General features: G+C 41.8%; 3 protein-coding genes and 1 non-coding gene across 5 annotated transcripts; 3 read left to right on the top strand and 1 right to left on the bottom strand.

Annotated features, from left to right (window-relative positions):
- The first annotated feature begins 1,044 nt into the window (after nt 1–1,044).
- Trnas-gcu lies at nt 1,045–1,126 on the top strand. Its single transcript has one exon. It is a non-coding gene; the product is annotated as a tRNA-Ser (tRNA).
- A 4,890-nt stretch (nt 1,127–6,016) lies between these two features.
- Nucleotides 6,017–12,928, bottom strand: LOC105996978 (zinc finger protein with KRAB and SCAN domains 4-like). 2 transcript variants are annotated; one of them, XM_013031241.1, is made up of 5 exons: nt 12,470–12,928; nt 10,158–10,305; nt 9,611–9,693; nt 8,940–9,063; nt 6,017–7,225 (listed from the first exon to the last, which is right to left on the bottom strand). In XM_013031241.1, the coding sequence occupies exons 1-5, from the start codon at nt 12,890–12,892 to the stop codon at nt 6,372–6,374; spliced, it is 1,632 nt and encodes a 543-aa protein (XP_012886695.1). In that variant the 5' UTR covers nt 12,893–12,928; the 3' UTR covers nt 6,017–6,371. The 2 variants fall into 2 exon arrangements, with proteins under 2 accessions (XP_012886695.1, XP_012886696.1); XM_013031242.1 differs by lacking the exons at nt 8,940–9,063; nt 9,611–9,693.
- Nucleotides 12,929–12,962: 34 nt separating this feature from the next.
- Nkapl (NFKB activating protein-like) lies at nt 12,963–17,069 on the top strand. The gene is made up of 2 exons (XM_013031166.1): nt 12,963–13,035; nt 15,802–17,069. Exons 1-2 carry the CDS (start codon nt 12,963–12,965, stop codon nt 17,067–17,069), a joined length of 1,341 nt encoding a protein of 446 aa, XP_012886620.1.
- A 5,390-nt stretch (nt 17,070–22,459) lies between these two features.
- On the top strand, nt 22,460–27,169 carry Zscan26 (zinc finger and SCAN domain containing 26). Its single transcript, XM_013031165.1, has 5 exons — nt 22,460–22,502; nt 24,429–24,503; nt 26,054–26,374; nt 26,891–27,008; nt 27,108–27,169. The coding sequence occupies exons 2-5, from the start codon at nt 24,489–24,491 to the stop codon at nt 27,167–27,169; spliced, it is 516 nt and encodes a 171-aa protein (XP_012886619.1). The 5' UTR covers nt 22,460–22,502; nt 24,429–24,488.
- The last annotated feature ends 260 nt before the right edge of the window (nt 27,170–27,429 follow it).

Genomic DNA, 27,429 nt, shown 5'->3' with positions numbered 1-27,429 from the left:
TTGCAGATAATTAGCTAGCACTTTATTATTTGTTGTTAGTATAGTAATAAAAACAACTTCCGATAATGTTAAATGACACAGTGTTTACTATTTGCCAGACAATATTCTAAGCATATCACTAACTTTCCCTCACCCAATATCACTTCACAATTTTTTTTCTTAAAAATGTTTATTAACCTAAGAGTTTTAATTAAGTAAAAATAACTTTTCACCTTAGTTCTGATGTCAATTCTTTTTCTATTAAACCTAAAATATTTCATTAATTCATTATTGCAATAGTTGTTGTCTGTTCACTGACACTGGTGTAATATTCTGACCATAACACATACATTCCCTACCTTGCAACTTGTCTAAGTCAGACTATCACTGAAACTCTTATTCAGTTAATAGTAGAAATAGTAAGAGTGGAACCAGTCTTGCCCTAGATACAAAGACTGCCTTTTCCACTGTCCTGACCAAAGTCAGATTAGCCCATTAGGGTGATTTCAGTTCACGGTTTCTTTTCAAAACATGTTCACACTTGCTGCTGATTTATTACATAGACTGGTCAATGGCCAAGTCGAAGAAAAAGCTAACAAAAAAAAAAAAAGGGGGGGGGGGGGGGGGGGGGTCCTAGCATATTACAGAAGCAAAAGAAAAAAGAATCTGAGTGACGTTTCCAGAGGCTCTCAGAAACCGGGAAAACGTGAGGAGTTCTGATCGCCAAAACAGGAAAATCGACTTCCAATGCAGAATGCAAATGAAGCTGCAGAAAAATGAGGTGAGGGTTCCCTTTATCATTGGGGCCTCTGCTAGGCATCTGCTAGCGCTGCGTTAGGAGGACTTTGCTTCCTTCAAAGTATGCTGGACACTGGCTCAACCTGTTAAGTACTTGCCAAATGAATTCACTAAAGTTTTGCGGTGATTGTAAATGCACTGTGTGACGCCTGACTCAGACAGTGATGGTGATGATTAAGCAAGGGAAGGGCTATTAAACGTTTTAAAACAAGAAGTGCCTGGAAGCCTTGTAGGGTGGAACAGATCAAGTTGACAAGAAGCCCATGTGACGAGGTGGCCGAGTGGTTAAGGCGATGGACTGCTAATCCATTGTGCTCTGCACGCGTGGGTTCGAATCCCATCCTCGTCGGGATCTGAGTTCTTTTCTTCTTACTCCAAGAATCCTAAACAATGGGTACTTTTCCCCTTAGGGAGTTAATTCCTTATTCACCATCCAGTTAAGCTATTCTAAACTCCCCATCACCTTCAATTAAATCCTTACTGATTCCAGCTTCCAACTTCAATTTGTTTGATTTATTTGATTCCTGGTTCATTCCCACACCAAAGTTTCCCTCCCTCATAAATTTGCTCAGCAGCTATTCCCAACTAAGGGAAGAATGAGTCAATTGAGGACTTTTGAAAAGTTTTGCCCAACCAACCTAAAGTAACTGTTGCAATTTTAATTCCATAGAGTTATATACACAAAATGATGTATCTCAAACTTCATTAATTATTAATTGATAATTGTATTATTTTTATTCATAAGCCTTATCCCTGATTTGGTTTTTCATTAATATCTCCTATGATAATTATTTTCTTATTTTTGATACAGGATCTCACACTATTGCCCAGGCTCTTCTCTAATCCCTGGCTTGAAAGAATCTGCTTCAACTCCAAGAGTAGCTGGGGCTACAGTTACAGGCCACTACACTCCATGCTAATGTTTTGTTGTTGTTGTTGTTGTTTGGTAAGTCGTGTGGCTTGAACTCTGGGCCTGGGCGCTGTCCCTGCACTCTTCAGCTCAAGGCAAGCGCTCTACCACTTAAGCCACACACTGATTCCAGCTTTCTAGTGGTTTATTGGAGATAAGAGTCTCATGGACTTTCCTGCCTGGGCTCTTTGAACCATGATCCTCAGATCTCCTGAGTAGCTAGGATTACAGGCTTGAGCCACCAGTACCCGACTCATGCTAATGTTTAAAGCAACTGTGAGGTTCTACAGACCCCTGTCTTGGCAAAAATAATACCAGCCTTAAGTGGTTGTTTTGAAGCCTAAGAAAGTCAAGATTTCAATAAACGTTTGTTTGTTCATTTAGTTAAGAACAAGCACAGTGCTTTCTAATTTCATTTTCTAATTTGGTTTTATGAGTTCAACATTCTTTTTATTTCCAGGCTATATAGCCCAGGCTGACTTTGAACTTCCCATTTCTCTGTCTTACCCTCCTAAGTGATAGGATTGTGAGTGTGCCAGCACAACCCACTGAGTTCAAACTATTTATATAGAAATTTGGAGTAATGTGCATCAACTATTAAACAAAGGAATTTTCCTTCCCTCCCCTCCCCTCTTTCTTTGCTATAGGTTTAACCCAGGGTCTCACACATACTAGGCAAGCACTCTACCACTAAACTGTACTCCCAACCCCTCCATGAGTTTTACAAGATATTCTTTCTATTTCATTTACACAGACTGCAATTTGAAACAATATAAGAAGATGACACAATCAATGAAAGAACTAATGTAAAACCCATGTCACAATAACTTGAAAGTCTACGTATACTATTTGTATGTTATGCTGTCATATCTTTGTTTTCTTTCTTTGTGGGTGTATAGGGATTCACACCTCCAGTCCTTTTGTTCTTAGTGGTGTTTTGTTTTGCTTTTGAAACAGTTTAGGCTGGTCTGGAATTGTGATCGATTCCCAAATAGTCTCTATCTCCCAACTAGTAGAGCTATAATAGATGTGTGCCAGCATGCCTGGCTCAGTATTTTTCTATTATTTCTAGTCTTTGACTACTAAATCACTTTAAAACTTTAGGATCTATGATAATTGCTTATGTTATCGGTTCTATCATCAGTTATTGCCACATTTCGATTATTTTTATTGCTGAGGAGGGAGCCTTCAAGGATATGTCTTGAAGTATAATGCCAGCTATTGGAAATCAGAATGAATACAGATTCAAAGAAGGTTTTATCCCTGATGTTCTAGCTCCTGAGGTAGGTGATGAGCACCTGATAATGAAAGTAGAGGCCAAAAGGTACTTCCAAAGGCAGGAATCCCATTTCTTGATGAAGCAATTTATTGGATCTAATTTCACTTGAAAATAATTCATTGGACCACCTCACTAGGCTGTAAGCCTCTTTTATAATTCACTCTTTTATAAATAAACTAGTTTTATGCAAAAGTGTGATAGCGAAAGACTATCAGCAAAATTATTTTTTATTTGAAATTATACAATACTGCCAATTTTTTGCTAACATTTTGTTCAAACCAAAGCCTTGTGCAACCTAAGCAGGTGTTCTATCGAGAGTCATATCCTAGATCCTAGAAAATATTTTGATCCTAAAATTCAGTGCTTTCCAGTGTTTACTGAATAAAATTTAAATTTCCTACCCTGGTACAAAAAATCCCTATAATGTACCTATCTCTTCTAACTTGCCTTATTTTCTGAATTTGACAAAGTCACTGCAATCTTTTCAGATCTCTAACAGATCACCCTGTTTGTGTGAAAATAATGGCTCACAGCAGTTAAGTTTCTTCCTCTGCACTTCTACAGACCTGTTTCCACTCACAGGGAATTTATTGTTATGTTGCCTTTCCCATGTTCGTCTTATCAACCTTACTATATTAAAGCTTAAGCCTAAGGTTATAGGCATGTGTGCATATGTGCTTGTGCGTGCACACACACACACGTACTTAGTTCTGGCCCTTCTGCTGTTAACATAATAAGCATCAAAAGTACTTTTCTACAGTATTTCTCTTTCCTACAGAGAAGATTTTAGATACCAAAAAGTGAGAGGAGATACAGGGATCAATAATTAATCTCATTTAGTTATGCTTTCATAATGCTTTTTGGTGTAAAAGGCTTTCATATAAATCTCTTTATATAATATCAGAAACAAGCACCAAAGGAAAAATGGACAGAACTTGTCAGTAATGAGTTTGATTTTTGTTTATTTTTCAGTTGTGGGGCTTGGACTTGGGGCCTGGCTTTTTCACTCAAGGCTAGTGCTCTACTACTTTGAGCCACTGGACAACTTCTGATTTTCTGGTGGTTAATCGAAAATCAGAGTCTCACAGACTTTCCTGCCCAGGCTGGCTTTGAACTGCAATCCTCAGAAGTCATCCTCCTGAGCTAGAATTACAGGTGTGAGCTACAGGTGTCCAGCTGAGTTTGATTATTTAAGATAGGCACTATTAGGAAGTATTTAGGTAGTTTAAAGTTTAAGGAGAGAACAGATGGTTAGCTTTGTGGAAATAGTCAAGCTAGTTTAGAAGAAAATAGGCTAGTTTAAAAGGAAACTTTAAAGGCTAGAAAAAGAAAGTATAGTCAACAGAACTTTGGAAAGTTAAAGTTTTAAATTGGACTGGAATGGGAGCATAATGAGAGCATATTGAAAGCTTTTAGGGAATTGTTGAAGGGAGAGCCCTTTGTTTGAATTTTTGGTTTATTTGTTTTTTATTTTGGTGTGTGTGCACAAGTCCTGGGTCTTGAACTCGAGGATGGTGCTGACCTTGAGCTTTTGTGCTCAAGGCTAGCACTCTACTACTTGAGCCACAGCTCCACTTCTGCCTCTTTTTGGTGGTTAATTGAAAAGAAGAGTCTGATGGACTTTCCTGCCCAGGCTGGCTTTGAACCACAATCCTTAGATATCAGCCTCTTGAGTAGCTAGAATTTCAAGCATGAAACACCAACACCCATAATCCCTTTGATTTTAAGTTCCTAGTCAGATCATAGTACTTCAAAGCAGGAATCCAGAAAGAGTACCTAAGAACAAACACTACGTTGGGCACCAGGAGAAAACAAAGCAAAGCAAAGCAACTTGGTCAGGGATTCCACTAGAACAGAATCCATCCATAGAGTCTGGCAAAGCAGGGAGCTGGAATTGTGCACTCAAGCACCTAAAAAGAAGTTACTGATCTTTGAAGGACATAGGTAATTCGAATGATAAATAGCAGATTCCACAAAAGTCTTATTTCACAGCTTTGAGTCTTGACTTCACATTTACATAGTTTGGGTTCCTTTTCACTGAGAATTATCTCAGAGAGTTTCCAAACAAATATATTCTCTCCTACCATACACACTTGAGAAACCTGTCACTAACTCAATTTTCCTATTCCCCACCCACAGGACAGTTTGGAAGTCATGAATAATTATACACACACACACACACACACACACACACACACACACACACATTTGGTGTGAATCTTCTGACCTAGAGGAAGTTTATAACCCTTGATGTAGCTGGATATACATTGAAGGAGAGGGTTACAAACCGTGTTCTGGAACTTGGATAGGCCTAAAGTATGTAAAATGTAACAAACAAGATGTTAAACAATATAGAATTTACATCAAAAGTCATAATCATTTTGATTTTTTTTTGGGGGGGGGGTCTGGTCGTGGGGCCTGAACTCTGGGCCTGGGCGCTGTCCCTCAGCTCTTCAGCTCAAGGCTAGCGCTCTACCACTTGAGCCACAGCGCCACTTCTGGCTTGTTTTTTTTTTTTGCTTATGTAGTGCTGAGGAATCGAACCCAGGGCCTTAGGCATGCAAGGCAAGCGCTCTTACCACTGAGCCACCTTCCCAGCCCTCATAATCATTTTGATATGACAATAAATTGATTTTTATTTACCTGACTGTGAAAAAAATTCCCCTAAAGCGTATAATAAGTAATCTCCCAATATCATAATAATTAAAAATATGTTTAAGGCATTCTAACCATCCTCATGAACTATATATTTTCCCACCCCAAACTCTAGCAACACTATATACATGACACAAATACACTAATTGACTTCATAGAACACAAAACATAAGAGAACTACACATTTTAACCAAATATTTTCCTACCATGCACACTTGCATAGGAGATGTAATGTAAATAGACATAATAGTTTATTCAGACACAAACACAAATGATCTTAGGTAGCAATTCCTCAGAAATCTAAAGACAGACTTTTTCAGAGTAATAAAAGTCATTTCACTGGTATCTTTAGTAAATTAGCACAAGGCACAATAAGGGATAAAAGACTTCACGGATCTGACCAACTCATGAAGAATTTATTGTGGTCAAATTAAACTATAAAAGCAGCAACCCTCAAATCAAGAGCCACCCATCCAGGAGAAAACAAGTGCTGGTTGAGGACAAGTAGCTATTCTGGGAGGTCAGTTAAGTCAAATGAATAGGAATAAAACACTTCTGTGGTCTTTTAATTTGATCCAGTCACCTTCTAGAACACAGAACATACTCCATCTCAGCCAGAGTCTATTGTCTAACACCTGAAGGTGTATAGTGGTATGACCCCAGCCCCATAACTTCTGTGTCCAATAAAGGCTCCTTGATAGCTTCAATTCAATGACAAATGGACACCAAGTTTGATAGACATGGGACAGGTCACTGTGACAGAAGCTTTTTCCCTACATGGCTTCTCTGATGTTGAGCCAGGTAAGAAGTTCGTGTAAAGCCTTTTCCACATGTGTCACACTGGTAGGGTTTCTCACCAGTGTGGATTTTTAGATGTTCAATAAGGCTTCTATTCCGAGTAAAACTTCTTTCACATTCACTACATTTATAAGACACAGGAGTTTCAGTATTTTCCCACTGGCCTTCGAGTCTACCTTCACCTTCCCAGTCAGGCTCCCGAACATGTCTAGCCCCAGTATGGATCCTCTGATGTCTCAAGAGATGTGAATTCCTCCTAAAGGCTTTGCCACACATGGTGCATGGGTATGGCTTCTCCCCAGTGTGAATTTTGTGATGCTCAAGGAGGCTGCAGCTCTGGCTGAAGGTTTTCCCGCAGTCATCGCACTCATAGGGCTTCTCCCCAGTGTGGGTTCTCTGGTGTTTGATAAGATTTGAGCTGTGACTGAAGACCTTGCCACATTCTTCACACTCATATGGCTTCTCACCAGTGTGAACTCGCTGATGAATGACAAGGGCAGAGCTCCCAATGAAGGTCTTCCCACAGTCTTCACACTCATAGGGTTTCTCGCCAGTGTGGATTCTCCTGTGCTTGCTCAGGCCTGAACTCTGAGCAAAACTCTTTCCACAGTCACAGCAATGGTGCCGCCTATTCTCTGTGGCACTTTTTTGTTTTCTTTGTAACTTGCTCTCATGCTCACCAGCTTTTGCATCTGGAGGAGCCTGTGGAATGTCTTCCCCCTCGCAGCGTGGTATCTGCCTACGCTCCTGTTCTGAATATTCTCTAACTGCAGTCTCAACACTGGTCTTAATCTGCATTTCTTGACCTGGAACCACAAACGTCAGGGATTGTCAATTACATCCTGCAATGAAAGAAAAATCTGTGATAAAGAGCAAGGAAATAAGAAATCACAGTGGTTTCAGAAGCCATGATGAAGATTTAAGTGCTGAAAAATAAGGATGGTAAAGGGAAATAAAAGAAGCCTGAAAGTGAGAGTAGGGACACTAGACCAAGTCTAGAACTGGGAAATGAAGGAATGGAAGGAAGGTGGTGAGATTCAAAGACTAAGCTAAAGAGAGATACATGTGGTTGGGTCTGCAAGTGATAAGAATAATGAGGCAGAGCCATACACCCATACTTAGATACTAAAAGGGCTGAGCAGGTGGAGACACTAAACAAAGACATAAGAGGGTTGAGACCTTGTAGAAGAAATGGAGAAAGTGGGGACTAAGAAATTGGTCACTGATGGATGATTCAAGCTGTTGTCACTATTCCCAGCGGAGGTAGGATCCCCGAATAGAATCAGCATCAGAATAGAAAGTTCTGAACTGAAGCCCCCATCATGCCACCAATCAGCTGTGTGACCTCTAAGCAGTCAGATAACCCTCTGTGCCTCTGCGTTCTCACCTCCAATGCCAGGATCTACAGTCAATGTCTAAAGTCATCACTAACTTTTATACTCTATGAGTTCATGGCCCATTTCCTGAAGAGGCTCATCAACTTCCTCTCTCTGACAGAACTAGAAATTTAAAGGGAGCATCTAGTAATAAGTGTAAGATCTGCACAGTGACACCTCCCTACCTCTTGCTTAAGCTTCTGCCCACTATCTGTTACCTAGGTAACTGGCAGACCTGGAAGCACTCACCTTCCCCTCCTGCTAGGTTAAATCCTCAGCCACCTCTGGTCACATGTCTTCCATCTGACCTTAAGAGGGTCCCAGACCCTGAGGTCACATCTGGATCCAGTGTAGCCACACTTTTCCCCCACCTGGCCACACCTCTTCCTGTCCCTGGCCTAGATAAATTCTGGCCCAGGGGTGGGTCACCCCTTCCTTTTCAGCCATGCCTCTCCACTATGCACAGTCGGGGCAGCAGTTCAGTAAATAAACTTCTTTTCCTTCCTGAATAGCACATGGTGTTCTCTTCATCGGTTACCTAATGAAACTTGCTTACTTAATATACCTTACAACAAGCCAGGCCATTGTTACAAGCTATTTCTACTTCGTATCACTTAAATGGACTAGAATACTATTATGTTAGAAAAGAAAGCAAGAGTCAAGGGTTTTTGTTTGTTTGTTTTACATTTGTGTGTGTGTGTGTGAGTGTGCACGTGTGTGCATGTGTGCACATGCACCTGCACATGCTTGTGCCAGTACTGGCGTTTGAACTCAGGGATGGGCCATGTTTCTTAGCTTTTTCCTTCAAGGCTAGTGCTCTACCACTTGAGCCACTCCACTTCTGACTTTTTGCTGGATAACTGGAGGAAAGAGTCTCCAGGACTTTCCTGTCTGAGCTGGCTTTGAAGCATGATCTTCAGATCTCAGCCTCCTGAGTGGCTAGGATTACAGGCATAAGACACCAGTGCCTGGCAAATCAGGGGTTTTAAGTAGCTGATTACACAGCTGGTCCTTAACAAGGGTTCAGAAATGGTGAATCAAAATAAGCTTCAAATAGATTCTGATGTACTAAGCTTCCATTAGCTTCTAATACAACAAAGGAGAAAATGATACCTTAAGTGAAATCAGTGCCCAGCAGTCTTACCCTGGGAAACCAGGCTGCCACAGTTCTCCTGTCTCGCATCTCTGAGGAGGTTCATCTGAGATGAATCCTGCCACATCCATCCAGAGGAAAGGCTCAGGGCCACATCTTCCATTTTCAGCAATCCCTAAAACAATAAGGAACCCCATCTAGTACCACTTGCTCATAATCACTCCCCAAAGTGAGATATGTGAATATATCCTCACCAAGATACTATATTTTAAGAAACAAAACAAGGCAGAAGAAGTTAAGTAGAACATTTGCTTATCATGTATAAACCTCAGCATGCCCTCCACCACCAAAACAAAAAGCAACAACAACAAAAAACACTAAACCACCCTAATAAAAAAACAAAAAAAAAAAACCTTCAATTTACATTTTCTGAATACTGCCCTTGTTGAAGAAATTCCACTGAAGAAAGGCCTACCAAAAAGCTGGGGTAGGAAAGATTTGAAAAGCAAAAAAAAAAAAAAAGATTCCAAGATAGAGGGGCAAACCTGTTAAGTGAAAGCCAAATGGATACTCAACAATAAGCAATGTAAGATGAGAAAACTCAAATCTCATATAAATCTAGGATGAGAGTGGAATAGTACTGGGGAGGGAGGAACTTAACCTAAAGCCCAACACTAATGAAAGGTGAGGTATATTGGGGAGAAGGAGGGGTTTCAGCTCACCTGGGCCTGTAGAGTGGACCTGGATACTCCTGTGGCATCTTCTCTGTAACTTCCTCTCTGAGCAAGTCCAGGAACCTGGGGAACTAAGAAGAGAAGCTCTGGATGAAATCTGCCCTGGCCTTCAGCCTCCTTGTTATGTGCAATCAAGATAAAAATTCGGTTAGTAAATTTGTATGGAGACATTTATACAGAGTGTTTTCTAAAGTTCCGGATCACTTCCGAACTCCAGTTCTAGAACTTAAGTAGTTCAAGTGAGCTCCTGCAGATATGTAAAACAAAAAAGAACCAACAACAAAATAGTGGGGGAATAATCCTTTGTAGGAATGGTGAAATGAATGTAACATAAAGGAAAAAAATAAGCTTTATATTTCTCCCTTAAGTTTTGCTGGGAGAAGGGGATAGAAAAGTTTTTATTGTGTGGCTAAATGTCTCCCATAGCTATTAGTGGGCTTTCCTCTTTGGTTCTGAAAAACTAAGAGGAGTCAGATAAGGATAGGCACAAAAAGGACAAAGGAGTCTGCTCTCCAGACTAGAAGATAGTACTCACCTCTTTCTTCTAAGGGCTGCAATCCCAGAGATTCATGCTTGAACAGAGTCCTCATTGGCTGCAACTGACTACTTTGGGACCTTCCAGCTGGTGTCAACAATGCCACCTTACAACAGAGTGGTTCTTGCCTCAGGTCACCAGTTAAGACCTAAAAGCAATTCATTTGCTTTTATATAGTCATCAGATATTTCCATGCTTTCTATGTACTACTACTTTTTATTTTCCAGACACTGATTCTAAAAAGCTTTATGAAAATTAACTCATTTAATGCACCAATGCTGATATAAACCATTGTTATGTGAAATTTGCAGTTGGGAAACTGAGACCTGGTTTAAAAAGTTTTTCCAAGTCTGGAGTCTGAGATCTAAGGATCATGGTCAGGGCAAGAAAGTCCATGAGACTCTTATCTCCAATTAACCACAAGAAAACCAGAAGTGGCCCTGTGGCTCAAGAGGTAGAGTGCTCACCTTGAGCTGAAGAGCACAGGGACTGTGCTCAGGCCTGGAGTTCAAGCCCCAGGACCAATTTTTAAAAAAGTAATTAGAGAAGATTAAAATAAAGAATTTATTTGTGACATCAGACCAGGTTTACTTAGAGAAAATAAAAAGGTTTAATTATTTAACTTTTTAATCAGATGGTTTTTCTATCCAGGCTGAGTTCAAGCCCCATGGCAGACAAAAAAGTTTTTCAAGTCACCCAACTTATAAGTAGAAATACTATGATGGGAGATCATACAGGCTCTGCAGAATGACTACAGAAGCTGTCCTCTCAAACATCAGTACTGTGTGCTTCCTCACTATGTACCTTTTCTCTTAGGAAATCCTTTGGAAACTGGTGTTAAAGTCTGAAAAGAATACTGACATCTCTTGATATTTGAAAAATAAGCAGTTATACACCAGTGGCTCATGCCAGTAATCCTAGCTACCCAGGAAGCTAAGATCTGATGATCATGGTTCCAATCCAGCCTGGGCAGGAAAGTCCAAAAGATCCATCAAAAAGACAGAAATGAAGCTGTGGTTCAAGTGGTAGAGTACCACTCTTGAGCAAAAAATCTAAGGTATAGCACCAGGGCCCTGAATCCAAGTCTATTATGTGCAAAAAAAAAAGCATATTAATTTCTAGCTCATGGGGTTTGGAGGAATAGTAAATATGATTATAGTATGCAAAATCACCCCAACACAGAGCTTGACATATAGTGTGTCTTCATTAAATGCAGCTTTCCTTTCAGATATTCATAGTTAAATTTGTTTTCACATTACTTTCTTATGGACAGCTCAGAATTTAACCACATCATTTACAAAGCATTGAGACTTAGGATTTTTTTTCACTGTTATAGAGTTCTGTGAAATAGAGCTAAGAAGCTTGGCTTCCTGGTCAATGTTAGAAGGTTCTGGTCTTCCGTCCTCTGATTGTACACAAAGACACTAAACTGCAATGAGAAAACTCAAAACACAGGCAGAAGAAGAGGAGGGAAGAGGTGACATTGTCCAAAAGGAAATGTACTCTTTACTTGACTTATGTCTGTATGTCACCATTATAATGTTTTCTAAAAAAGCAGGCAGAGGAACTAAAAACCAATCCAAAATTTTTTACCAGAGATTCAAAAACCAGTGGTCTATGAACTTGGATAGAAAAAAAAGTGTTATTTTTTTTATCAGTTTCTAAGAAATTAGTTCATTATTAATGGAAGCAACAAACCAATGTGGCCTAAGCAGTGGCAAGACTCAGTCATTACATGTGTTTTCGCAGCACATTGCAAAAAAAGTATCATTTGCTAACCATCACTGCGAAATGTCCAGTTTTTAACCTGTCACTGGGCCATTTTATTTGGCATGTTAATGTAAAAGCACATGTGTAATAACTATCACAGATTTGTTCAGCATTTTGCTAACTGAATATCAGCAAGTCTGACTTCTTTTTCAATCTGTGTGTGCATCAGTTTGTGAGTGTGTGCACGCATACTCTTACTAGGGCTCAAACTCCTCTGGAGCTTCTGGCTCTCCACCACTTGAGCCACCGCTCCACTTCCGGCTTTGTGGGGGGTAATTGAAGATATTTCTTTTCAGACTTTTCTGTCCGGCCTTTTGCACTCTTTCATAGTTTCCTTGATATATTTAAGGATCTTATTTTGAGGGTGTATTTAGAGATTTTTATCCTAGTATTTAGAGATTTTATTCTGAGGAGGTCAGGGTATTTTGGCTTTACTGCCAAAGAGGTTCAGGGTACAAAGAGACTGAGAACTCCGGACCTGAGAGGCATGTCCCTCGCTGGGAGAGTTCAGGATGCACAGATACTAAACCCGTTCTTTCTACCTGCGGCAGGGGCTCATCCAGCTGCCTCTCCAAATACTCCAGCAGCAGCACCACCTCCTCCCCGCTCTCTGGATGCTGCTCCCGCACCCAGCCCTGCAGGTCCCCTGGCAGGATGGTCAGGAACTGCTCCAGCACCAGCAGCTCCAGGATCTGTTCCTTGCTGCGCAGGTCGGGCCGCAGCCACTGTCTGCAGAGCTCCCGCAGCTGGCTCAGCGCCTCTCGGGGGCCTGCGGTCTCGGGGTAGCCGAAAGCACGGAAACGCTGGCGGGAGCACTCCGGGCCCCGGACGCGACTACAGGGTGTACCCGAGTCTGCAGCCAAGGCGGAGAATTCCTCCTTCTCCACCTTCACAGTTAGAAGCTCCATCTGGTCCTCTGAAGAGTGGGCATCCAGTGCTGTGTGTCGTCCCGGTTCTCCAGCCATCCTGAGCTAAGGCTTTATTAGCTTCCCGCCTCTCGCTGCGTGCGGTTTATCTTCATAGACTTCTTGAAAGATGAGGAAGAATTATTTGCCAGTAAATCTGGAGTCCAAGGACACGTCTGAGGCGCGGCAGCACAGCTCTCCCCGTGTCTTTGCTGAGTTCTCTGCATGCATCCTGAACCCCCAAAATAAACACTCCCAAAGGATATCCTCGGGATGGTAAAAAAGTGAATACTAAATAGACACAGACCAAAGTTGAGGCTGGGGCACAGGAAACCTCAGTGGGAACCAAAACCACTTCCTGGGCGCTCTAGGAAGCTCCTCTCGATCGTCTTCTCCGAATTAACCCATTAGGGATCCTATCCTTACTTCCAAGCAAGGGAAAAGGCGAGGGGTGGGGGGTGGGGGAGGGGGGAGAAGCGGAGGGGGGAACCGGCCCTGGGTAATAAAATAGGAAATCTTCAAGTTCTGGAAGGATTCTGCTAGGGCTTCCATTTTTATCTACTGTAAAGCTTGCCTAAACAGCTAGCATCAAACTGACAATAAAATTCAACTCGAAAGTAGAGTGACCCAGAAACTCCAGAACTCTGGCAGGAACTTTATTTCAGCAACATTAAAAAAAAAAAAAAAAGCATACCCATCATTAAGCCATTGTCTGGAGACAGAAGTGACTGCTTCTGGTTCTTGTCCTCTTCACTCTTAATCTAACACTTTCTTTCCTCCCCTTTAGAGCCAAACTCCTTGAAAGACAGCCCTTTCCACTGGTGACTCCAGATCTCGCCTCCCATTAATCTTTAACACAATGTGGGTAGTAAAGTGCCCTACAGCTACTAAGATGGTTCATGTAAAAGTAACCAGAGATTCCTCTACTCTAACTTACCACTCTCCATTTCTCATGACATCTTGTTAGGCAACCCAGGTCATACTGCTGTCTACTTCCAAAAATTCTCTTATCTCTAGCTCAAAGACCCTATTCTGGCCTGCTTCCTTCTTCTTGTATTCCAGCCTCTACTAACCATCTAACTCAGTGATCAGACCATGTTACAAAGCCGTCTTGGTTTGACCAAATACCAGATGAGTGATTTGGGAAAGTTTATCTGTGCCCAACTTCCCTGATTTACAAGTGAAGGTAGCAATTGTAAACAAAGATGTTGTGGGCATTAAATAATGGTTAAATAATATTATGGACATTACATAAAGTGCTTAGATGTGTGGTTTACAATAAGTTAGATCTTACCCTAGAATAAAAGGAAGGTCTGGGATTTGTTAGAAGTCCGTTGTGACTAGATTTTAAGCTATAAGTGAATGCAAGTTGTTTGGCTGGATTGAAGTATTAGTAAATGTTCTATCAAGTGGAATGGACAAGCGAGAAAATACATGTTCAGAAGGTTATCAGAAAATAGCATGCCAATATTGCTCTTAGTTTTTACTTTGAACTATTAAGTTCAAAGAATGACAAAGAAGAAAACGAATTTAATATTACAGCTATCAAAGGGCACTACAAATGAATACTGGGAAATATTTTTGTCTGTATGACCTGCACCAGGAATACTACTCACGTAACGTTGTTAGCAAAATCAGCGAACCTGGATATCCTGGATTTCTAATCTCTATATCCCAATACTCTATATAGGTAAAATAGAGAAGCAAGTTAAGTTAGCAGTTTTCAAATTCTGTCACGTTCCGATTAGTGGAGAGCTTTTAAAATATCCGGATACTCAAACCGGAGCAAAGATTGGTTAAATCTTTGACTAGCTAGAATTGTAGGTGTGAGCCTCCTGCGTCCAGCTCCAAGAGACTCTTATCTCCAGTAAACTACTCAGAAAAAGCTGATAGTGGCGTTGTGTCTCTAGTGGTAGAGCACTAACCTTGAGCACAAAAAAGGCTCAGGAACAGCACCTAGGCTTTGAGTTCAAGTCCCAGGACACCTCCACCCTCCTCCCCTTCCTAATCCCCTGACCAAACACTGTTAAATAGTTCAGTAACTATTAGATTAGAATAGATGAGAATCTATTATATTAGAATCCAGAGCATCTCAAAGAGGAAGGCATAACTGCCCTGGCAAATGGACACTAAACTTTGAAGAAAAAAAAAAAAAAACCACAAGATTGTTTCGAAAACCCCAGCAGGAAACATCCTGCCTCAGCTTCTCCAGAAGGCCTTCCAGTTCTTCATTCTCAAGTTAAATGATCCTTCCCACAACCCTAAGGGCAGGAATTTGTAGAACATAGTTATCTGTAATTATCATTCAGAATGTCACAAGATTTGACCAATGAGAATCATGTTCCAAAACACCTAATTATCATAAATAATAGGCACAGCTACAATGCTATGTCAGGGATATTCTGATTGGTTGGTTATGCTACACCTCACTTGCATAGGTCATTGACTGTCCGAAGGATAAAATCCCTTAAATTCAGCTGCAGTCTGGCTAGCAAAGTTATGTTTGGAGTAAATTCTTTATATCATCCTCTATCTGTGAACTTTATTCCCTGAGTATGAGAATCCAAGAAGATGGTTGGTTGTAGCAGCAGTGAAGTTACACTAGCATACATCGTGTGATTTAGGGCTGCAATACTAGTGGTTGCTGCTGGATGCTGAAACCAGAAGGGCTGTCATGTGCACAAGTTCTGGCCACTGCAAACCGAAGGAAAAAAAATGTCTGGTATCATCTGTTCCTATAGACTTTTCCAGGGGGTCTTTATTGATCATAGGTTTACAAAAAAAAAAAAATCCGCATAGGGAATGTTAATACTGAGAACCGGTGTCCACATTTCCCCTCCACCACTTCGGAAGAGCACCTACCGCCAAGCCACCTGTGAATTCAGCCCTCACCTCGAAACGCGACGGAAAGGGAAGGGGAATCACTCCCTGCACGGGAATTTTTTTTTCCTAATGCGCCTGCGCACTAGGGAAAGTCAGGGCCCTCGCCAGAGGCCGTAGTAACCGCCATTTGCGACGCCGCCGCTCATGGCGCCAGTGTCAGGGTCGCACTATTCCAAGGACACTCCGGGCTTTAGGACGCAGCTCGTCTCAGAGCCCGCCACCACCACTGCCGTCGTCCTCGGTGCAGACCCGATGCTTCCCTTGGAGTGGCACTTCCTGCCCTTACTCCCGAAGCGGTGAGAACCTCCAGGAGACCCCTCGAGGTGGCGGGATGAGCGCCCACGCCTCTTCCCGGGTGGGCCGCGCTGGGTGTGGAGAGAGGCCCTTGGGGCTCCGCGACTGTGCCTTCCCCTCTTCCTCCTCCTCGGTCTACTATGGTGCATACCGCCGCCACCACTACCATGCTGGTGACCGGGCCATCGACTACGAGAAGGAAAAGGAAGAGAGCTACCGACAAAGGAGGCTGAAAGAGAGAGAGAGGATTGGTGAGTTGGGAGCGCCTGAGGTGTGGGGTTTGTCACCTAAGTTCCCTGAGCCAGATTCCGATGAGCACACACCCGTGGAGGATGAAGCCAAGAATCCTAAGAGCGTTAGTTCGGATTCCACATCCGAAGACAAAAAGAGGAAGATCAGTCATTCAAAAAAGAAAAAATCCTCCAAAAGAAAAGACAGGAAGTATTCTGATAACGACAGTGATTCCGACTCCGAGACCAACTCAAGTACTGATCGTGATAAAAAGAGAGTCAAAAAAGCCAAGAAGAAAGAGAAGAAAAAGAAACATAAGGCAAAGAAAGCCAAGAAAAAGAAGAAGAGAAGTAAAAAAGAAACCAGCAATACAAGTTGTAAAACTTTAGAACGGGAACTGTCAGAAGGCATCTGGATCGAACAGTCAAAGACTTCAGATACAGTAAATTTAATAGGTCCAGAAGCACCTATAATACATACCTGTCAAGATGAGAAACCTCTGAATTATGGCCATGCGCTGCTCCCAGGTGAAGGGGCAGCTATGGCTGAGTATGTAAAAGCTGGAAAGCGTATCCCACGAAGAGGTGAAATTGGGCTGACAAGTGAAGAGATTGCTGCATTTGAATGCTCAGGTTATGTCATGAGTGGTAGCAGGCATCGCAGAATGGAAGCAGTACGACTTCGTAAAGAGAACCAGATTTACAGTGCTGATGAGAAAAGAGCACTTGCATCCTTTAACCAAGAAGAGAGGAGAAAGAGAGAGAATAAGATCCTAGCCAGTTTCCGAGAGATGGTATACAGGAAGACAAAAGGGAAAGATGACAAGTAAGGACTTCGTTGCACAGGACTTTTTGAACAGACTGTTATTAAATGATGACATTTAAAAGCTTTGCAGTGATATTGTACTTACTGTTAGTAAGTCCCCAGTATGCTAAGGACTGGTTTTTGAAATGTTCTAAATATATAGGGCTAGGAAGGTGGCTCAGTGGGAGAGCCCTTGCCTTGCATGCCTGAGGCCCTGGGTTCGATTCCTCAGCACCACACAAGCAAAAAAGAAAAAAGCCGGAAGTGGCACTGTGGCTCAAGTGGTAGAGCGCTAGCCTTGAGCTGAAGAGCTGAGGGACAGAGCCCAGGCCCAGAGTTCAAGTCCCATGACCAACCAAAAAATTATAAATATATATATATATATATATATATGTATGTATATGTAGAGAGAGAGAGAGTTAATCAAATGATCCAGAGTGCTCGAGTCTACCAAACAGCAGGTGGTTAGGGCCACCTAGACTATCAGATAAAGCTAATATTAGAAGGCATAAAGACAGAGTTGTCAAAGCTTAAGTGGAAGAGGCCAGGTCAGGAAGTACTACATGAATGAATTAGTGTGGAGAGACTGGCTTACTAGAACTTAGAGAGGACTTTAGAGTAGCTCCACCTAGAGTCACTGGAAGATAGCTACCTAATAACTCACTGACCCTGAGATTTTTCATTCAACACTACCCAAAATATTTCACTTGGATATACCTCTTTTTCAAGGCTCAAGACACCCAAAAGCCCCATAGAGCTGAGGGAAAAAGGATAAGTTTCTAGAAATTTTTCAGAGCAGGGTGATATAGGGACCCTTTAACTCCAGTTTCACAGCTAGCATTCCCAAATAGGGTTAGAGAACACTGATAAAAGCCAAACTGTAACATCTGTATATTTTTATTTTTAGGAATAAGCCATTTTACCATGCTAAACACAAATTGGTACTGCTTTTTTCCACTTTACATAGCTTCATAGTATGAAAGTGTTACTGAACATGTAATTCTAATGACAATGGAATTGAAATCAAGCCAAGGAAGTTTGATCAAAGAGATGGAGAATTGGAAGCATGACTGAAAGACACCAGGCTTTGCTTCTGCAGGGTTTGTAGAGACGGATTAGGCTCCATTGGTTTTTTCATTAACTATGGGCACCAGTTTTAAAATGTGTTTTCTCTATACAAACATTTTGGCTTTAATGAGGGAACACCCCATCTTGATTCTGGTCTTGTGGTAAGAATAAGCTACTTTATCAAGAAAATCTATAAAAAGGGATGGCAGAAAACACGTTTTGCTTTTAGTAACAAGTTTATAGAGCACAGTTTGTTGTGAGAATTACTTTTATTTTTATTGTGCTAGTTAAGGGCTGAATTCAGGCTTTTGTACTTATTAGGTGGGCATTCTGCCATTTAAGCCTTACCACTAGCCTTTATTTTACGATTGTTTTGGGGAGAAGTTCTCAAATTTTTACTTGACCAGACTGGATCAGGATCTTATTTATGCTGCCCATGTAACTGGATGACAACCATGTACCACAACACCTAGCTACTGGTTGAGATGGAGAGGGTTACTGCCTGCACTGACCTCAAATCACAATCTCCACTTTGCAAGTATCAGAGCACAGGCCTGAGCCACCACAGCTAGCCTGTTGGGGGTGGGGGGGAGGGGCAGGGTTAGTATTTTGAGTGACAGTCATGGGGCTTGAATTCAGGTCCTGAAGCCTTTGTGCTCAAGATTAACATTCTGCCACTTGAGCCATAGCTCCACTTCCATGGTTAATTGAAGATAAGCATCAAGAACTTTTCCTGCCTGGGCTTCAAACCTCAGTCCTCAGACCACAGCTTTCTCAGTAGGATTACAGGCATGAGCCACTGGTGGCCAGCTTTTCTTCTTTCATCCAAGGTTTTGAGTCTTATGAGATTACCAAGAGAGTAAGGGGATCAAAAAGAGTATACATTTAAAAATACAGATAGCAGGCAAGTTTTGGGGGGAAGCTAAGAGAAAGAGTACTTATTTTTAACATACAACATTTTAAGTTGTGGCTTTGGGTCTGCATCTATTCTTTGTCCTTCATAGGGATTGCTATCTGTTTGAGAAGGCCCACATGTTATTGCATAGTTGAGACATTCCTCTTATTTTGTTATTACACAGTACTGTAGTGAAAATCTCCGTGGATGTGTGACAATATATATGTAGCATATTTTTATAAAATGGAATTATTGTGGCAAAAGTCTCCTAAATGGAGAAATGGTCACCTTGAAATGGAATTATTGAGTCAAAGAAAAACACTGATTAGGTGCCCACTATGTCATAAGCAACAAGACATGTGTGAAAAGTTCTGGGGATAAACCAAAGAATACATTAGCCTTGATCTTTGGCATGATAGAAATGTACATTCTACTGGAAGACAGTTTTAAAAGTTAACAAATCATTGCAAATTTTACTGTGCTATGAAGAAAATATGAGGGTAGAGATTAAAAACAAAACTTTCCTCAAATGACTGTCAGGAAAGGCCTAAGAATATCATATTTAAGCTGTGTTCTCAGTTTTTAATAGATATTACTGTTATCTCTTAAAATAAGTTTTATAAGTTTGCAGACCAGTATCATCACTGATACTCTACTTTCCAAAAGCGTTTTAATCTATGTTAATCTGTTAGGTAAAAATTGCTTTTTTAATTAAGAATAAGGTACAGAATTTTTATGTATGAATTTTTTGGAGTCTTTTTATTGTAAACTCACATTATAACTTGTTCAGTCTTCTATAGGGTCATTGGTCTTTTTTCTTGATCATAAAAACTCTTCAAATAATAAAACATTAGCTCTTTATCACATGTCTTGGACACGTCTCTTATTTGTATATTGACTTTGTTTTCTGTGAGATGATTATATTGTCCTACAAATCCTAGAAAGACTCCTTAATAGTAACAAAACAGTTATCTTTGCCTTTCTCACTTGGGAAAAGGTACAAATTTGTCTGCTTTAGCTGACTTCAAATTTCAGTCCTCAGATCTCAGGACTGATAGGATTACAGGTATTAGCCACTGGCACCTGGCTTGTGATAATTTTGAAAAATTCCACAACACAGGGTAATTATTTCTAAACTTTAGCTGTCGGCAGCTTAGTAAAGAAAATATATAAAGCTGGAAAAATTAAAGTTTTCTATTCAGCTTCCTATGCTATAACAAAATACTGAAATTTTTTTTAAAAAAGGGGGGGGCTGGGAAGTTGGTTCAGTGGTAGAGCGCTTACCTTGCTATGCCTGAGGCCCTGGGTTCGATTCCTCAGCACCACATAAGCAAAAAGAAAAAAGCCGGAGGTGGCGCTGTGGCTCAAGTGGTAGGGCACTAGCCTTGAGCTGAAGAGCTGAGGGACAGTGCTCAGGCCCAGAGTTCAAGCCCCACAACCAGACCAAAAAAAAAAGGGGGGGAGCTGGGGCACCAGTGGCTCATGCCTGTAATCCTAGCTACTCAGGAGGCTGAGATCTGAGGATCACCATTCAAAGCCAGTCCAGGCAGGAAAGTCCACAACCACCAGAAAACCAGAAGTGGCACTGGGGCTCAAGTGGTAAGGCACTAGCCTTGAGCTGAAGAGCTCAGGGACAGCACCCAGGCCCAGAGTTTAACTCTATGACAGACAAAAAAAAAAAAGAAACATTTATATTAGCTTATATTAGTCCATGGTTGATTGGACCTAGGGCATTTTGCACCTAGGGCAGGGCAGAACACATGATGGAGAACACAGGAAAAAACTTCATATCATGGCAACAAGGAAGCAAAAGAATAAGAGTATAATGGTTTGGGTCTTGATATCCCTTCAAGGGCAAAAACAAAAAACACAATTAAACTTGTTTCTAATTGATAAAATATGTATAGTTAGTGGATTTGCTTGACTTAAGAAAAAAATTTTAAGTTAAACTTTTATAAGGTACTTTCAAGCTTTTGACACCCAAGGAAAAAAGTAAATACAACTCTCCTTGTTACAATTGAACTTCTTGTTTTTGACTTTTTATGTTTTCATTTTATTTATGGACATATGGCATAGTATAATTGTTCTTGTGCTACTTAATAATATTTCAAAACTATCAGCTAATAAATAGAAAACTGAGTTCAGATTTATAAGTTTATTTTATTGAAAAACTATTTTTTAAAAGTTTGTGAACCAGGGCTGGGAAGGTGGCTCAGTGGTAGAACGCTTGCCTTACATGTATGAGGCCTTGGGTTCGATTCCTCATCCTCAGCACCACATAAGCAAAAAGAAAAAAGCCGGAAGTGGTGCTGTGGCTCAAGTGGTAGAGCGCTAGCCTTGAGCTGAAGAGCTGAGGGACAGCACCCAGGCCCAGAGTTCAGGCCCCACGATGGGACAAAAAAAAAAAAAAAAAAAAACAGTAAAAAGTTTGTGAACCAGTGCTGGTGGCTCACACCTGTAATCCTAACTACTCAGGAGGCTGATATCTGAGAATCGCAGTTAAAAGCCAGCCAGGCAGGAAAGTCCATGACACTCTTATCTCCAATAAATCACCAGAAAGCCAGAAGTGGTGCTATGGTTCAAGCAGTAGAGCATTTGCCTTGAGCTGAAGAGCTGATGGACAGCGCCCAGGCCCAGAGTTCAAGCCCCATGACCAGACTGACAAAAGAAAAAAAAAAAGTGATAAGGTTGTCAAGAGGCATTATTTCTCTAAAAATGTATTTATTTAGTACTAGTACTGGGGCTTGAGCTCATGGACTGGGAACTGCCCCTTGTTTGTTTTTTCCTTAAGGCTAATGCTCTGTCAATTGAGCCACAGCTCTATTTCTGGCATGGCTTTTTATTTTCTTTGTTTTGTTTTTAATGGCTAATTGGAGATAAAGGTTTCTTGGACTTTTCTGCCCAGGCTAACTCCCAATAGTGATCTCAGCCTCCTGAGTTGCTAGGATTACAGGTGTGAGCTACCAGGGCCTAGCTCTAAAATGATTTTGCTATTGATATATGATGCTTTTTTTCGCTCCTTGTACCCTACATTTATTACAAACAAAAATATTTTTGATTATTCTCTCCTTCAATAATAGGCTTTTTTGTCATTTCAAACCGTCCAAATATTCAAATAATGACTTTTCAATACTTTTGACACTTTTGTCATTGTGTTTGATGATTTAACTGCAAAGAATACGATGCTTTTATGTATGAGTAAAGTGGGAAGACAGCTATTTGTGATAACATCCAACTGACCCGTTTTGAAATTAATAAAATCCCAGCTTTGAAAAGAAAACAGCCACGGGCCAGAAGTCACACTCCCGCGCATGCTCATTGCCTGCCGCTGAGTCTCGGTGGGCGGAACCACCTTGCCCTCGCCCGGAGGCCGTAGCTGGACAGCAAGGAGTCGTGTCCTAGAGTCCAAAGTGCTTGGGGACGGGATCTGGCCCGCGGAGGAAAGGTAACGCGCGGTTTGCGAACATCGGCTGCTCCAGCCCGGCCTTTAATCGAGTGAGTGATGTGTGGGCTTCAGTTAGGGCAGAGCCGCGGCCTGTCGGGTTTGGGAATGGTGGCTTTCCCGCGGGTGCAGAGCAGCTTTCCCTCATCTTGAGGTCCTGAGAACTGGAAGTGGGATTCTCGGCTGGAGAGGAGGGGTCAGTCCTGGGACCCGTGAAAGGGATAAAGCCGACAGCCTAGTTCACTGGCACAGCCTTCTGCTGGATTTTTTACCTCCATTGAACACAATTTTAGACAGGTCCCAATATCAAAGATAGGTCCCACTGAGAAGATAATGGTGACAGAAAACAGGGACATGAAAACTCCTGGATGGCTTTTGAGTGCCTGAGATTTCAAGGCAGTGAAGTGGCCAATGCAAAAGCCCTAAACCTGAAGCTTGTCACACTTGAGTAATAACAGCGAGACCAGAGTGATTTGAGTGCAGCAAATTAGGGTAACTGGAGAGGACTACAGCAGAGAGATTACGCATGTAGAAAGTGAACATTCTGTTGTGTAAAGAATAGAATTAGTTCTTTCTTGGTGTGAATTTTATAAGCTCTCTCTCTCTCTCTCTCTTTCTCTCTCTCTCTCTCTCTCTCTGTTGCAGATACTAGGGATTGAATTCTAAGGTACTGTCCCTCTCCCTCACCTTTTTTTTGAAAGGCTGGTGTTCTTACCACTAGAGCTAAGCCTCCAATTTCGGGTTTTTGCTGGTTCATTCAACATAAGAGTCTGACACAGACTTTTCTGTACCAACTGGCTTCTCACTACGATCTGCAGATCTCAGCCTCCTGCACCTTAGAAGACCTTTCTTCCTTTTCTTTCTTTCTGTCCTCTCTCTCTCTCTCTCTCTCTCTCTCTCACACACACACACACACACACTCTCTCTCTCTCTCTCCCCTCCCCTCTTTTTTTGTGCAGGTCCTGGAGCTTGAACTCAAGGCTGGGGTGCTGTCCCTAAGCTTTTTTACTCAAGGCCAGAACTCTAGTGCTTGAGCCACAGCTCTACTTCTATCTTTTTAATGATTAATTGGAAATAAGTCTCAGAGACTTTGCTGCCTGAGCTGGCTTTGAACCATGATCCTCAGATCCCAACCTCCTGAGTAACTACAATTACAGGCATGAACCAGTGGTGCCTGGCTTTGGAAGATTTTTAAGCAGAAAAAAAAGTTAGATTCAAAAAACATAGAAAATAGGCAAAAAGACTCTCAAGACCAACACAGGTTTATTTGGGGGAAAACCTGCTAAGGATGACCAACCACTTACAGGCTGAAGGTATTTCCAGTGGATTAGTGGGAAATACCTGAAGAGGTATTGAGGTATGGAGACTAGCTTTATTTGGACTGATGGGGCCAGATAATGTGCTAATTGGTCATGGCCTAAAGGGCAGTTGGGGTAGGTAGGCTAGGTGATTGCCAAGCAAAATACTGATCTGGAGTCTCAAAATAGAGGCCATGGTGATGGCCAATGAAACCTAACAGAAAAGACATGATTTGACTTCCATTTTAAAGCATCTTTAGCTGACAACTCATGAATGAGAACAGACTGTCAGGATGAAAATAAAGTCAAGAATACTTAAAAGGTTTCACTCACTCTTCAGTCTAAATATTAGTTTCATCCAAAAGCACACAGAAATACCCAGAATAATGTTTGACCAAATATCTCAATATCCAGTGGCCCAGAACTAACATACGAATCATCACCACACCAACTTTCTAGCTCATAATCATTATTTTCTTGGACCCTTTCACTTCCATTGAGAATACTGGCATTAAACAGGACATGGTGGGCATTTCTATAGTCCCAGCCACTTGGGAAGCTGAGAAAGGATTGCTTGATCATAAGAGGCTGAGGCCAGCCCAGGTAAAAGGTCACTGCCATTATTTCTACTATTGGTACTAGTATTAACTGTTTGGGTAATTTTTGTTATTCTATTTTTAGGAGCATCCTTGAGGATCTGGTCAAAGTTCTCCAAATAGAGAGAGCAGTCTGAAGCTGGGGATGGCAACAGTATTGGTGAGTTTTCATTTCTTAACTCCTCTGAATCAGAAGAGAGAGGAGCTCTACTACCAGAATCCTGGTTCAGAAGTCTGACTCTGAGCATACCAGCAGACCAGATTTGGTGTCCAGTCAGAGATGTGTGGTGGTGAAGCAAGCAAGAAACTTATTATTCAGAGTGGCCTCACTGAGGAGAAACTGGAGGAGCACTGTCTTCAGGATTCTGTCACGCTATTTAGGATTTACTGGGGAAAGACAAAAGCTGGTGTTGAGAGGGACAAGATATGATCATGTACTTATAATCAAGCAGTCTTGACAAACTGCAGTCTGGGTGATCTTTGTGCCAAGTCTAGTTCTGCAAGTCTTGCTGGCTCCAAGGAAGTCATTATTATTTAAGGAAGTCATTTCAGTTCTCCCACCTTCAGGGCATAATTGCTCCTACTTGGGGAACAGATTCATATCACAGGGTTGTGTGCCTGCAAGACTTGCTGTTCTGGGCATCATGAAAATACCTTAGTTACCTCTCTCTCTCTCTCTCTCTCTCTCTCTCTCTCTCTCTCTCTCTCTCTCTCTCTCATTCTCTTTCTATCCACCCGCTGCTCTTTATTTCTCTCCCTCTCTTCTCTCTTGTATGCCAGTAATGGGTCTTAAATTCAGGATCTTGCTCTCTTGCTTCACTAGTACTATACTACTTGATGCCTCCAGTTCTGGTCTTTATCTGGTTAGTTGCAGATATGAATCTCTTGGATTCATCTGCCTGGACTGGGTTCAACTTTAATCTTCAGATGTCAGCCTCCTGAATAAAGATTTCAGGCATGAGCCACTAGCACTCTGCCTTCGTTATTCCTATCTGTCCTTAGTTTTTGTTGTTTGTTTGTTTGTCTGTTTTTCTGGTCCTAGGGCTTGAACTCTGAGTTCCCTGAGTTTTGTGTGTGTGTGTGTGTATGCTCAAGGCTAGCACTCTACCACTTGAGCTATAGTGCCACTTTTGGCTTTTTCTGAGTGGTTTATTGGAGTCTCATGGACTTTCCTACCCAAGCTGATTTTAAACTGCGTACCTCAGATCTCAGCCTCCTGAGTAGCTAGGGTTACAGGCATGAGCCACCATCACCCAGCTCTTAGTTTTGAAGGGGAAGGAGAGAGCTTAGGTAAATTTAGGGGTAGCCAGATGCCAGTGGCTCACTCCTGTAAATCTAACTATTCAAGAAGCTGACATCTGAGGACTGTACTTTGAAGCCAGCCCAGGTAGAAAAGTCCATAAGACTCTTGTTTCCAATTAGAAAACAAAAAGCCAGAAGTGGAGTTGTGGCACAAGTGATAGACTGCTAGCTAAGCAAACACACTCAGGCCCTGAGTTCAGGTCTTAGTACTGACACACACACACAAACACACACACACACACACATCGGCCTATACTAACCGTTTTTACATAGACATATAAAAAATGATTAACAACATATCTATGTGCAGAGTTATCTCAAAGTTTAAGGTACCAAAGGAAATAGCTACAGGCCCAAATGAAGTGCCAGCCTTTAAGTCTTTTTTATAACTGCTCTATTTGGAAACAGGAATTCACATTGCAAGGTAACAACAGCAGAGACGATGGACAGGAACCACTGTGCAAACAATTCAGACAGTTGCGCTATGAAGAAACTGCAGGACCCCGAGAGGCTTTGTGCCGACTCAGAGAGCTCTGCCGACAATGGCTGCAGCCGGAGACCCACACCAAGGAACAGATCCTGGAGCTGCTGGTGCTGGAGCAGTTTCTGACCATCCTGCCTGAGGAGCTCCAGTCTCAGGTATGGGAGCATCACCCAGAGAATGCAGAAGACCTGGTTGTTGTACTGGAGGATTTACAGCTGAAACATGGAGAAACAGAACAACAGGAGGTAAGGGTCAAATGTCCTCTTTTACACGGAAGCAGGAATCTCTGGCCAGACAGGTGTTCATCAGTGTAGCAGTGGGCAGAGAATAGCTAAGCGTGGGTTCAATTTCTTACATGTCTGAGTGTTCATTTATCTTCTGAAGGTCTTTTTTAACCTACCTGACCTCTGCTGGGAGGAAATGAAATGTGCTCCTGATTCTTGACATTTCTTTGCTCTCTTTTCTATGGTTGTGGTCTTTTTGTTGTTGTTGTTGTCTTTACCAGTCCTGGGGCTTGAACTCAGGGCCTGGGCACTGTCCCTGATCTTATTTGCTCAAGGCTAGCACTTGACCACTTAAGCCACAGCGCCACTTCTGTGTATGTGGTACTGAGGAATAGAACCCAGGGCTTCATGCTTGCTAGGTAAGCACTACCACTAGACCACATTCCCAGCCCGAGTCTTTTCTTTTTCTAAGCCCACATGCAACTAATTATATTTACATATACCTGATTGTCTCTATATGTACCTAATTGTCTCTAGGATCCAGACAAGGGAAAGAAAGATAAGCTGCTGGTGGAAGAAACAGCTTCTCTCAAAGTAGTTCTGGAACAGAGGGTCCTGCCTGACTGTGAAGTTCAGAAACCTAAGAAAGAGAAGGGTAAGAATTGGGTTGCAAATTTTCACATGGGAGGTGGGTTAAGCTGTGCAGCTCCCACTGCTCCATCGTCCTTGGGGATTTGTGTTTTCATTCTGTCAGGTTTATTGAAGTATAATTTATATCAGTTAAGTTCATTTTTTGGTAACTATACCACGCAATGAGGTAGGGGTTTGTTTTTATTGTTTTGTTTTGTTCTTGTGCCGGTCCTGGGACTTGAATTTAAGGCCTGGGTGCTATCCCTGAAACATTTTTGTTCAAGGCAAGCATTCTACCACATGAGCCACAACACCACTTCCAGCTTTTTCTGACTTGTTTATGGGAGATTAGAATCTCACAGAGTTTCTTGCCCGGACTGGCTTTGAACTGTGATCCTCAGATTTCAGCCTCTTTCAGCTACCAGCTCCCAGTTAGTCAAAGAGTT

Source organism: Dipodomys ordii, unplaced genomic scaffold (genome assembly GCF_000151885.1).
Source record: "Dipodomys ordii isolate 6190 unplaced genomic scaffold, Dord_2.0 Scaffold138, whole genome shotgun sequence".
NCBI lineage: Eukaryota > Metazoa > Chordata > Mammalia > Rodentia > Heteromyidae > Dipodomys > Dipodomys ordii.
This window is presented reverse-complemented; position numbering and strand designations above follow the sequence as displayed.